Raw genomic sequence first — 11561 nt, 5'->3', positions numbered from 1 at the left:
AACATTGCTCCCTGCACTTGGGGCCTGAGGCCCACATCCCCAGCACGTCCATTTCGGGGGGGGAAAAAAGGCACACCTTTGCACTGTGGACCAACTAATGGTAGAGTCCCTTCTTGACCTCAAGAGCAAAGAACAGCCACAATGTGCAGGGCAGACGCCCCAGAACAACCCAGGTTTTACCTGGGAAAAGAAAAACTCCAGCAGGACTCAGGAGTAGAAGTCACTAAAACATCAAAGAGCTCCCTGTGCAACAGTGCACCAGCAATGGTGACATGAACGCTAATTCCCTAAAAATGCAACCAGAGAAGCCACTGGTGTTCTCAGCCAGCATTAACCTTCAGTCCTATGTCCCCCATTTCTCCTTGACCACTTACAAAGCATCCCCCAAGGTATTTCTAAGTGTGATTGTAATGCACAACACATGGAGAGACTGTACCTAGGCTGTGAGAATAACCTCTGCTTGTAAAACACACAATGAGACGTCATGGATGCCTTACAGGGCAGGTGGAACACCTGGACGGGGTACAAAGTGTGTCAGCCCCTTCCCCACTGTTGCCACAGGTCCCATGCCTTTGTGGGCAGCTGGCCTGCACAGACCTTGGTGCTGGTGGCAGCTGTGGGAGGTAGCATGGACTGCACAGTGTCTGGGAGGTACAGACAGCCTTATGCCCTCACAAACACCTCAGGAGAAGGAACACTTGGAAACCGAAAAGTGGTCCTTACGCTAGGCAGGCCATGACTCCAGAAGAGAAGCCTGTTTGGGGTGGAAAGGCAAGAAACAACAAGTGCCATGGTTGTGCAAGTTTGCTTGTTTTGTGGCAGCAGGGGCAGCACGGTCACTAAGTGTCCTGAGGGCAGCACTGGAACTGCACTGCGCAGTCTTGCTCTCAGTCCTGCAGCCTCAGAGCCCCGGAGACTTCGGCACAATCTGCCTGGCATTCTTGTGAAACCGCTCCTGTCGTCTCGCCACGTTTTGGAAGTATTCAGGCATAACTCCACTTTCATCGTTGGGCTCTGCCAGTATGCTCACCACCGACTGCAGGATCTCCTCCGCACTGTACCCTGGGTACCACTTCTCAATGCCGCTACGGTAACCCATGGGGTCATCACCTGGCCCCTGGAGGATTGAAATGCAGACTCTGGGGTGTGGGTAGATGTTGGGATGGAACATCTTGCAAGTGAACCTCTTCAGAGGACTCAGTGGGTAGTCAAGTGAGAAACTCATGATGCCAAGAGAAACACTAAACTCAAAATTGGTATTTTGGGGGCCTATGATCAATGCCTCCCATTCAAAAAAATTCTCTTCGTTCATGGGGCCCACCACAATTCCTTCTGGAGGATTCAGGGTTAGTTGCTTGTAGCTGGACATCAGCCTCTTAAATACTGTCACCACCATGTCCCCAGCCATTGTGCCGGCCACCTCTACTCACCTGCACCCTGGTGCCAGGGTGAGAAGTCTTTCAAGGGAAGTTTTGTAGGATTAAAAAAAAAAAATGCTTTATATCTCTAAAAAGAGTCTATGTCTTCCAGTTGCACCACTTTTGGATCCCTGGACCAAAGATAAATTCAAATAAAATCTGTTCAACTTTTTGTTCATTCTCCCTGTGTGTTGATTCTGTTGTAGTTGTTGAACACTCCATACTGGCAAACTGTGATTTTGAGCATTTTATCAAAACATTATTTCGTTGACTTTAAAATATTTATTCTTTAAAAAATTAGTGGCTGGAGGCAGGGGAGGAGAGAGATTATAATGCCCCAAAAAGTAAATTAATTGCTCTTTCAAATATTTTTGTTGTTATTGTCCTTTGCCAGAAAGGAGGTCAACTTTCCAGTTTAGTCTTTATCTTGGTGACTGGCAAGAAGCAAAGAATTTTGACTCATGATCTTTTGGACTGTCTTGAGAAATCAAATGTGGCTAGATATGGAAAGGCCTTGATTTTATCAGTGATTAGTTCCTAACAGTAATAGAGGCATGTAATCGAGGCATCACTCAGTTATGAAGAGAACAGAATATTTCTTTGAAACTTGGGCACTAACAATCTGATGGACATAGCTTCCTTACTTTCAGAGTACAGTCTACTCCAGGTTCACTGTGATTAGAAATCACCTGTTATCGAGGGTTGAGTGTTACAGTACAGCCTGTTATTTCAAATGTACTTAGCAGAGGCATAATAAATCAACCATGAAATGACAAATACACACTTCTCTAACTTCCTAGTGTGGAACCAGATAAGTAGGAGAGCTTGTAGATTATAATCGTTTGGTTGCAAAATATTCATGCATATGTAATTTTCCACACAAAGCCTGACAAGTGAAATAGTAACTGTTTCATGACTAAAAGGTCATGAAATAGTAGAGAAATGAAGAATGAATATCGTTGCTTGCCTATTTGCTCTTAGTTTGCCCCCTCCCCACAAATAATCCTTGAAAAACGATTCTATCTGCATCTTGCTACATAGATACTATGGTTTTAATGTGATTTATCCCCCAAAGGATTATGTTTTGGAGGAATGGTCTTCATTGAAGTGGTTGAACCATTAAATATGGGAGCTCGTAGAAGGTGATCAGGTCATTGGGGACACTGCCCTTAGAAGGACTTAATGCTGTTCTCATGGAGTGAGTTCTCTTAAGAGCAAACTGTTATAAAAGAGCAAGCCAGCTCCTGAGTAACTCTCTGGATTCCTATCTCACCATGCTTTCTGCCAAAATGCTATCCATCATGTGATGCAGCCCAGGGGGCCCTCATCAGAGGCCAAACAGATGAAGCTGCCCTATCTTGAGCTTTCTGCCTCTAAAACTATAAGTTAAATAAACCACTTAGGTTTATAAAGACCTAGCCTCAAATATTTTATTATAGCAACAGAAAATGAACTAATAAAATAGGTCATTGTCAAAATGAAATAATGTTTGTTATAGGTATTGAGCCGTTTTCTAGGATGACTAGGAAGCAGAATGAGTTAAAGATAAAACTCAGAAAATTATAGCTTTGAAAATGAAAGCTGTTGGTTGAACCAACCATCTGATTGGTTCAATGATCACTATCCATTTGGAATCTTTCCAAAGAAAAATATCTGTAACAACCTATAAAGATCAAGAAAAATGATGCTCTCTAATTTAGCTACTACATAAAGATGATTTAACATAAAATTTAAATAATTCTAATAATGTCATATCCTAAATAACCTTGAATTGTACACTTTAAGTGGGTACGTTTTGTGGAATAAGAATTATATCTTAATAAAGCTGTTAAAGAAATGTCATGGATAAAAGAGAATTCAGCCTACTGAGTGACAAAGGTCACAGGTGATATCTAAGAGTCCCAGTCTTTCAGTTTTCCTTCTTGAGAATTTGATTTGATTTACTTCTTTCTACAAAAGAAGTAGGGCTCATTTTAGTCTATACTGGGAGGAAACAGGAAGGGAACTGCTGCTGCTGTTGGCATATGAAGCTTGTTTGCTTTTGCAGACTGAAGATTGAACACAGGAATTGGTGCATACTAGGCAAGCGCTCTACCACTGAGTCACATCCCCCACCCTAGAAGTCACAGTACTAAGTTTTTCCTTGCAATATCTAAAAGAACAGAGGCAGGTGGTCCTTTTGATTCCTTATCAAGATGGCAATACAGACAGCAATAGAAATCCAGTAAACGAAAGAAAGAAAAGTGTCCTTGATTGACCATGTGTTCTGCTAGGTTTTCCCAAATTCTGAAACCAAGTAGAAATGAGCGCATTTATCAACAATTGCCTTTTTTAGACAGTTGGATGTCTAGATAGCTGCTAAATATGTTACCAGTGAATATGACTTGGGTATGCCACAGAGTGAACATGCATATTTCTGTAATCATCACCTAAGCCCCAAATGCACTCACAACTTTCAAATGCTTATCAATTTCAAAAATCTCACCTTCCATTTGTATATAACCTGTTGTACTACTTGCACCCACCCTAACTTAAAATAGACTACAGCACAACAACACAGGTTAAAGGACAACTAATTTGTCCCTTAAGGTGAGTTCGATCTTATTACCGTGATTCTGAAAGATATTAAAAATAATTATGAGTACACCAAAGATGCAGTCTTGGTTTTTTATGCTGTTTGATGTTGTGGTACAGCCTTTGCTTTCTACTTAGGGGAACCATTTACTAACCAAAACTCAATATAGCAGGGAGGAGAAGGGGTAGGGAGAGCCCTCACAAGAAGAGGAAAGACTCATTTGATATCTCATCAAGATAAATGAAGCCACTTCAGGTTAAAACAAAACAAAACAAACAAACAAAAAAAACCAAGCAAGCAAGCCAAACAAGGATAGAGCACTTGGATATTTTAATTTAATTATGACTTTAAGGGAAATTATTAACAGAGTAAAATATTCTCCCAGATTTTTTCAAAAATTTTTTCCTGAGATGCCACTGGTTTTCTCAAAAAGATTCGGGAATTCAAAAATAAAAGGTCAAAGCCTTCTTCAACACAATCTTGTTCTGTTCCTAATGATTCTTCTGGAACCACAGTCAATGAAATCACCTCGAACACAACAGGATTTGTTCTGGGCTGGACTTTCTGATTTCTCATTCCAAGACAAAGAAAGACTAAAAATTCCAAAACAAGAATTTTTTTTCCAAAACAAACTCTGTATTGTTTGAATGGTCCACTTTTTTAGCTGTGTGAAAGGCTTGGTGGAGTTATTTTTAACTGGGGACAGGACATTCATTCTGGAAAGAGTTCAGATCCCTAATTTTATGATGAGCAGAAATATATATGGTTGGCAAAAAGACTATGTCAACTGTGGTATCCACGTCAGCACTTAGGTGCAAAACCTTCAGTAGAATATAATTTTATAGATCTCAGGAATTAAGTCTTCTAGAAGACAGGGACTTGACACCATCTAGACACACTTTGCTTTTTTGCTTGTGCACATTTCCTCATAAATAATGAGCCTGCACGATGCCAAATGAATCCAGTGCTTTTATTGAGTATTATTTTCATTAAACAATGTTAGCCAAGTAAAAATGATTAAAAGGCAACTAATATTCTTGTAATACGTATATCCTATTAACCTATATAAATGGATCCAGTTTTTCATTATAGCAGTGTATTTTCAGGTTGCACAAATATAAGTAACTTATATTCCAAATATAACAATCACATGTGTTAATCAGTACAACTCACACATTCCTATTTCACAGCTGCCTGTACTTATAGAGGCTTAGTATAAAACCAACACAAATGTGAATGGTTAGTGAGGCCTTTAGAGGTGGGTGTCTGCAATGGGTATTCTCCTGAGTTCTACAATCTGGGAGTCAGTCAAGGTGCCTCCCTCCTGGCTGCCTTGACCAGATTCATTATCGCTGACACTGAGACCAGCACCTGCAATGAGAAAAGAGTAAACATGAAAACAAATACTGTTTGTGCAGTGAGTCCTTAAGACTGCATTATATTAAGCCCAAACAAGTTTATTTCTATATTATTAAAAAAACTATACATTTAGAATAGATATTAATACCTAACAGTTATGGAAGTATATTGACATTGACTTTGGTAGCTTTTAAAGTAGAAATTAATTTCTAAAGACACAAATTTGTGGTCTCCATTTTCTGTTTGTTTCTGCGTGGTAGACAGGTGGCACCTACTACCAGGAAAAGTGTTTCTCAATTAAGGGCTTATCAAAATAAAAAATCTGGAAGGTTAGCAGATTTTTTTCTGCAGGTGAGTAGGATTTGTTGTTAGAAAATATAAAACTTCCAACCCCACAACTTCCACTGAATCCAGAAGCTCTATCAGTTGATACTCAAGAGTTGATCAGTGTTCTGCAAAAAAAGCTCCAAAGACTGCTGGCTCTGCATGAGCAGATCCGATCGCAAGATGTAGGTAATGAGCAGATCCGATCGCAAGATGTAGGTAATTATGTAGCAGTGCTGAAACGGATCCACACAGGAATCCTATGAAGCCAGCTATTAACTACAGACCGAAGCTGATACCTGTTTTGAGAACACTCCACTATGACTTTTTTCTCACAATTCAGAATAATTCAGAAAAATTAAAAAACTATGCTAGACTAACACATGTTCTTTTTTTCTGTAATACCTAGGACAACAAGAATGCTCATGTACTTATTCTCTGTCTCTTTCTCTCTCACACACAATGGGGATGTGGTCATGTGGTCACAGGATGTGCTTGAGTGAATCACCAGAGCTCCCAGCTCCTCCCCCTCCGCTTGCCACTGAACTCTGCAAACAAGGAGAAAGTGAAAAACCAGTTGCCTGGCTAGCTGAGACATCCTTCTCAGCCTACGACAGTCTGAGAAGGGCATTCCTGCGGAGTGGGCAGTTATGGGAAGATGGTGAATTTGCCTCAGCTTAACCTATCTGGAGAAGGCAGTAGGAACACACACTAAAACTCTTTCTGGCCAAGCCTCCCATCTCCTGGGCTCTGTCCTTTGCACCCACTCTGTTAAAGGTGGCTGTTGAAACTTTACTTCCTTCCTTTGCTTCAATGTCACATAACCTGCCCATCTCATCCTCTGATCCCTTTCCAGAGCTCTTCCGCTTTCTCTTGCATCTCCTTCTGCTGTCTTGGCACCGCAGGCCTGTCTTAAGCGCTGCTTCAAAGCCAACAGGACCCGTCTGACCCTTGGTGCTCTCCCAGTCCTCCTGAATCATGCATGGCATTTGCCTGGATCCTGAAGGAAACCCTGTTCTCAAAGGACAAATGGCCCATGCTTCTCTGCTGGAGATATAGGGGGACTGTCCAACTTGAAAGAAGCTCAGGGAACTGGTGAGATAGTGGCTATCCTACAAGGAGGAGGTGACTGAGACTCTAAGATCCACAATATCTTGAAGCTCAAAGGCTTAGAAACAGAACTGCCTGAGATGGGATCAGCTAGGAAGAACCAAGGGAGGACCCACAATCAGCACACCAAGGAAGAGTGGGCTTAATGATTACCAACCCTCAGTGATCTCAGAGTCTGCCTGCTCTAAATTCCACAAGATATGCTGTAATAAAGCCTTTGGTGACCATGTGGACAAAGCGCCCCAGAAAGAAAAGTTTAGTACGGAGTGCACTGAACTTGTTTAGTAGCCAAGGGCCCTGAGAGATGAAGAACATTCTAGATTCGGCCTCCTCTTGAGTTATTACATCTAAATGACCTACCTCATCCTCCTTGCCAATGTCCTCTCAGTTGAAATAAACACACAATACCTAAATACTAATCCCTCACAGAATCTCAGAAAGGGCACATATTACACATGAGTATGACTTAGCAAAACTGGGAACACAAACTAGGTCTCCCATCTCTTTGTCATTCACTGAATGGTCTAAAATGGCCCTCTGCAGTAAGTTTTATGATTTTCTCTAAGGTACTTTGGTATTTTATATTTTAAGCCAAATATCTGAGAAAAATACAGCTACTGTGATAACAGTAACTCTTTCCTTTGGTGAACAGAACAAGCAACTTTGAAGGAACTCATGTAATAGTTATTGTAAATTAATCTTGAGCTTCCCCTTTTCTTAATGTTGTAACACAATTCGGTTAGGAAAAGGGTGATTATTAGTCCTATTTTACAGATGCAGAAACTGAGTGAAGATCAAATGTGTTCACTGAGGAGCCCACATCAGACAGCAGGGAAGTCACAGAATGGAGATATCTGCTAGCCTTCTGATCCCAAATGGAGGGTGTTTTCTTCTATTCCATACTGCCTCTTCTGCTGACAGCTCTGATCCTATTACTTTCTTGATCTTGAGATTTAAAGTTTTCATCTTTGTCTACAGAATAAATTTCAAATTCTTCGGCACATATTTAATCTCTTCCCAATTCCATACTACTGAATAACATGGCACGGGAACAACCAGGTATTGCAGAATACATTGTGAACATTTAAAATTATTTTTATGCATGACTATAAATTGAACCCAACAAATAATTTATAACATGTACTGAAACTAAACTCTGCCAGACTCTGCCCTAGGTGTTTCACGTAGATAATATCCAAGACCCGTGAAAACCAACAAACTAATTTTAATATTGCTCATTTGATAAATGAGGAAACTGAGTCTGAGTCCCTTGCTGAAGTGGCACAGTTAGTAGACTGTAGAACTGGGATTTCAACACAGGGCTCTCTTGACTTTCTAACCCAGTCTTAGTTTATAGCAGTTTCCTAGTGTAGCAGGGACATGAAGGTCATATGCCTTCATTCTTCTTTCTGAAGAAAAAAGTTTCAAAATTTTTCCAAACTCAAATTTTTCACTTGATTCTCAACTAACTTCGATATACTAAACTGCAGAAGTTCTTGAAATTAAACAAGCAATAGTGGTTTGAAGTGTGATCTCTCAAAGAGCAATTTGAGGAGTTTGTTTTGAGCCTTAATTTTGAATGTTTTCATTTGTGTTCAAGGACTTGTCATTTATTTCCTTCTAACTGTCATTTCTAGGTTTCCAGGAGGGAAATGTTTATTGTGACATTTGAGTCATTGGCCTGAGGTAAAAGTGGAAGCTAAGGAATTGGGGATGGTAGGGAATCAGGCTAGTCACTCAAGCTATCTGTGAAGAGAGGCCTTTCTATGCCAAATATGCTCCAAGCTTGACATTTTCTAGAATCTTGTCAGCTTTGGATCTACATAAAAGTGTCAGTACTCAAGACAATTCTTGTTAGGAATGCAAATACAGTACATTCCCTTCCACTCTACCCTCACCCTCAGTGTAGACTGAATTTCTGTTCTAGTTAGCCAGGTGTCTTTTTTTCCCTAAAATGGAGGCTGTCCCAGGGTGACTGTTCCCATTCTCCTAAGTACTGATTGGAGGCACTGATGGTTTTAATTAAACAAACAAACACACAATAATAACCAGGAACTCCTACTCTAGAACTGATGGTCTCACTTGCCTATGGAAAGACTGGTGTACTTCAAGACCAACTATGCAAGTGTAGATTCTTTATAGAGTGAAATGTGCATTTCTTATAGAAAAACACTATTTACTAAAAATGTCAATATTGTTTTTCTGGTTTTTGAACAAAATTCAGTGTGGTTAAAATTCAGATGGAAAACAGTTCAAGACTGACTTTGGAGTTAGGGCTTCTATTTTAAAGAGAATAGACTTGTCCATACTGTTACTTTGAAATTTGCAACAAAAACTGTACACTAACATGGTAGTCTCAAAAATATTGTCTTGCTCATTCTGGAATTCTGTTGTAGCTATTAGAGGTGAAGCTGGAGGATGTTGACATATTCTTAAGTGCTTGAAAAGAAGCGATGGCATTTTCTCATTTGGAAACTGGTTATCCGAGCTTTCTTTCCTTCTTAGAGGTCTATTCTTTCTCATTTTTTAATGTAATTAAAAAGAGAATTTCTTAGCTAAAAAAGACATTAAATTCTCTCTATTGTATGCAGTAAAGGCATTCTAACTACTGAATTTAAACTTTTTTTTGTACTGGGGATTGAACCCAGGGGCACTTAACCATTGAGCCACATCCCTAGCCCTTTTTAGTTAAGACAGGGTCTTGATAAGTTGCTTAGGGCCTTGCTAAGTTGCTGAGGCTGACTTTGAACTCTGGATTCTCCTGCCTCAGCTTCCCAAGTTGCTGGGATTACAGGTGTGTGCCACTGCACCCAGCTCATATAAGTCTTTTAGTATGTGCTCAAATATCTCAACATTATTCTGACTGAAAACAAAAATCAGTTCTAAGAGTAATTGAAAGGGCACAGGAAATGTTATCAACAGCTATTGAAAGGCCTACTTGGTCCTCTTCCAGGAAGTCATCCATCCATCCATCCATCCTATTTGGAACATCAACTGAGTTACCTGGTATTGTTCTATATCCAGTTACTGAGCTGAGTTTTGGTCTTACAAAACATAAGCTTTGACCCGGGTTTAGGCCTGACTCTTATATCAACATGCTAATCTGACTACTCTTTTGACTTCTATGTGAAATTTGTGCTTGAATAGATCATACTTCCTTCTCTTGCAACCTACCTGCTTATTTATGAGTGACTCACTGCTGTCTTAGCTATTATATACTCCCTGGCACATATTTTAGTGCAGGAATTAGGGGAAGGGAAGTATATAAGTTATATATGATGAACAGGTGGTGCATTTGAGGACAAGCAAATCTCTTCCTACCTGATAATGCCACTGTGCCTGAAGTCCCACAATGAGGGATGTTTTTATTCACCTCATAGGTTGGGGTTTTCAAGAATTTTCTACTAAAATATGAAAACCACAGAGAAACAATTTACCTTCCACCTGCATTCATGGCATACTTTATTATGAATAATACTAAAGCTAAGAAAGAAGGTTAAAAACAATAGCTGGTGAATGCCAAAGGCCCATCTTTGCCTTGAATTCCCAGTGTTCTGTGAGGCTGCAGATCCAGTACACAGTGGGGCCTGCCCAAAGCCTGGAACCCAGGGAGAAGTCTGTGGGTGACTGTTACACATAGTGTCAAGTGAAAAATTCTCAGGTGCACTGTGAAACTGTTACTGAAGATATGAAAATCTTTGCAATGCAGGATTTTTAAGGTGGAAGAAAAAATAGAAGTTTGCTGACCTGGTTAGAGGAGAAGAGAAGATGTAGTTATTTGGCTGAAACCTATGGTAAGTCTGGGAGTTTTAGCTTATGCCTACCCCTCCTCATAAGCTAAAACTATACATTGCTCTAGGTGGATGTCTTTGGAGTATAGAAGACATCTGACACAGAAGGCATCAATTTGGAAATTCCTTGAACTTGTGGCACATGAGGTCTTTTCCAGGAGTCAAAGATAGGATAGGAAGGATAACTTTATGGTAATATATTCCAAGATCTTTTTTTTTTTTTTTTTTTTTTTTTGTGTGTGTGATGCTAGGGATTGAACCCAGGGCCTTGTGCTTGCAAGGTCATTCCAAGATCTTTAATTTTCACATGCACTCTCCTGATGAGATTCTTTTTTTGATAATCACTTACCAAAAATGTAGTGTTTTTATTATTAATGCTGATTTGTTGACAATTGCAACAACTCAATACAAGAAAAATTTTGAACATTTAAAAGTCTTATGATCTCAGAAAAAATCATGTTTTCATTTCTATCTCTGTTTTGTTGGAGAGAAAAATGAGAGAAGATTAAACAAATTTCACACATAGCATATAATACAAATAAAATTCTGTAGAGGAAGTAGAGTGGAAATATATGTTTAAAAAGACAATGCTTGGAAGCATCATAATACCTGACTTCAGAGTCAGAGTAACAAAACCTGATAGTTCTGGCATAAAAAGACACATAGGCCAATGGTACAGAACAGAAGACCGAGACAGATCCACACATCTACTGTTGGTGATCCTTGAGAAAGGTGCCAAAAACATACATTGGAGGAAAGACAGACTTTTGAACAAATGGTGCTAGGAAAACTGGTTATCCATATGTAGAACAATCAGACTAGATCCTTATCTCTCACCCTGCACAAAAAATCAACTCAAAATGAATCAAAGGATAAAAACTATGCAACTCCTAGAAGAAAACATGGGTTCAACACCCCAGCATATAGTGACTTTCTCAATAGGACCCCTAAGGCTCAGGAAATAATGCCTAGCGTTATATGGGA

At 39.8% G+C, this 11561-nt stretch overlaps 2 protein-coding genes across 2 annotated transcripts in view; both read right to left on the bottom strand.

The window, feature by feature from the left end:
• Window positions 1–901: 901 nt before the first annotated feature.
• Window positions 902–1372, bottom strand: LOC124986490 (ubiquitin-conjugating enzyme E2 G2-like). Its single transcript, XM_047554857.1, has one exon. The coding sequence runs from the start codon at window positions 1367–1369 to the stop codon at window positions 902–904; it is 468 nt and encodes a 155-aa protein (XP_047410813.1). The 5' UTR covers window positions 1370–1372.
• A 3570-nt stretch (window positions 1373–4942) lies between these two features.
• Window positions 4943–11561, bottom strand: part of Adgrv1 (adhesion G protein-coupled receptor V1) — a 583921-nt gene continuing 577302 nt past the window's right edge. The window contains exon 90 of the mRNA XM_047556631.1: window positions 4943–5364. Within this exon, the coding sequence (XP_047412587.1) occupies window positions 5246–5364 (119 nt within the window). The 3' untranslated portion in view covers window positions 4943–5245. The remainder of the gene's footprint in view (window positions 5365–11561) is intronic.

The sequence above is a fragment of the Sciurus carolinensis genome, chromosome 6 (genome assembly GCF_902686445.1).
Source record: "Sciurus carolinensis chromosome 6, mSciCar1.2, whole genome shotgun sequence".
Lineage (NCBI taxonomy): Eukaryota > Metazoa > Chordata > Mammalia > Rodentia > Sciuridae > Sciurus > Sciurus carolinensis.
Note: the sequence above shows the minus strand (reverse complement) of the source record. Positions and strands in the feature narration are given on the sequence as shown.

Excerpts from the sequence above, each read along its gene's own strand:
- LOC124986490 (XM_047554857.1), bottom strand. The coding sequence starts at position 1,369 with ATGTCCAGCTACAAGCAACTAACCCTGAATCCTCCAGAAGGAATTGTG.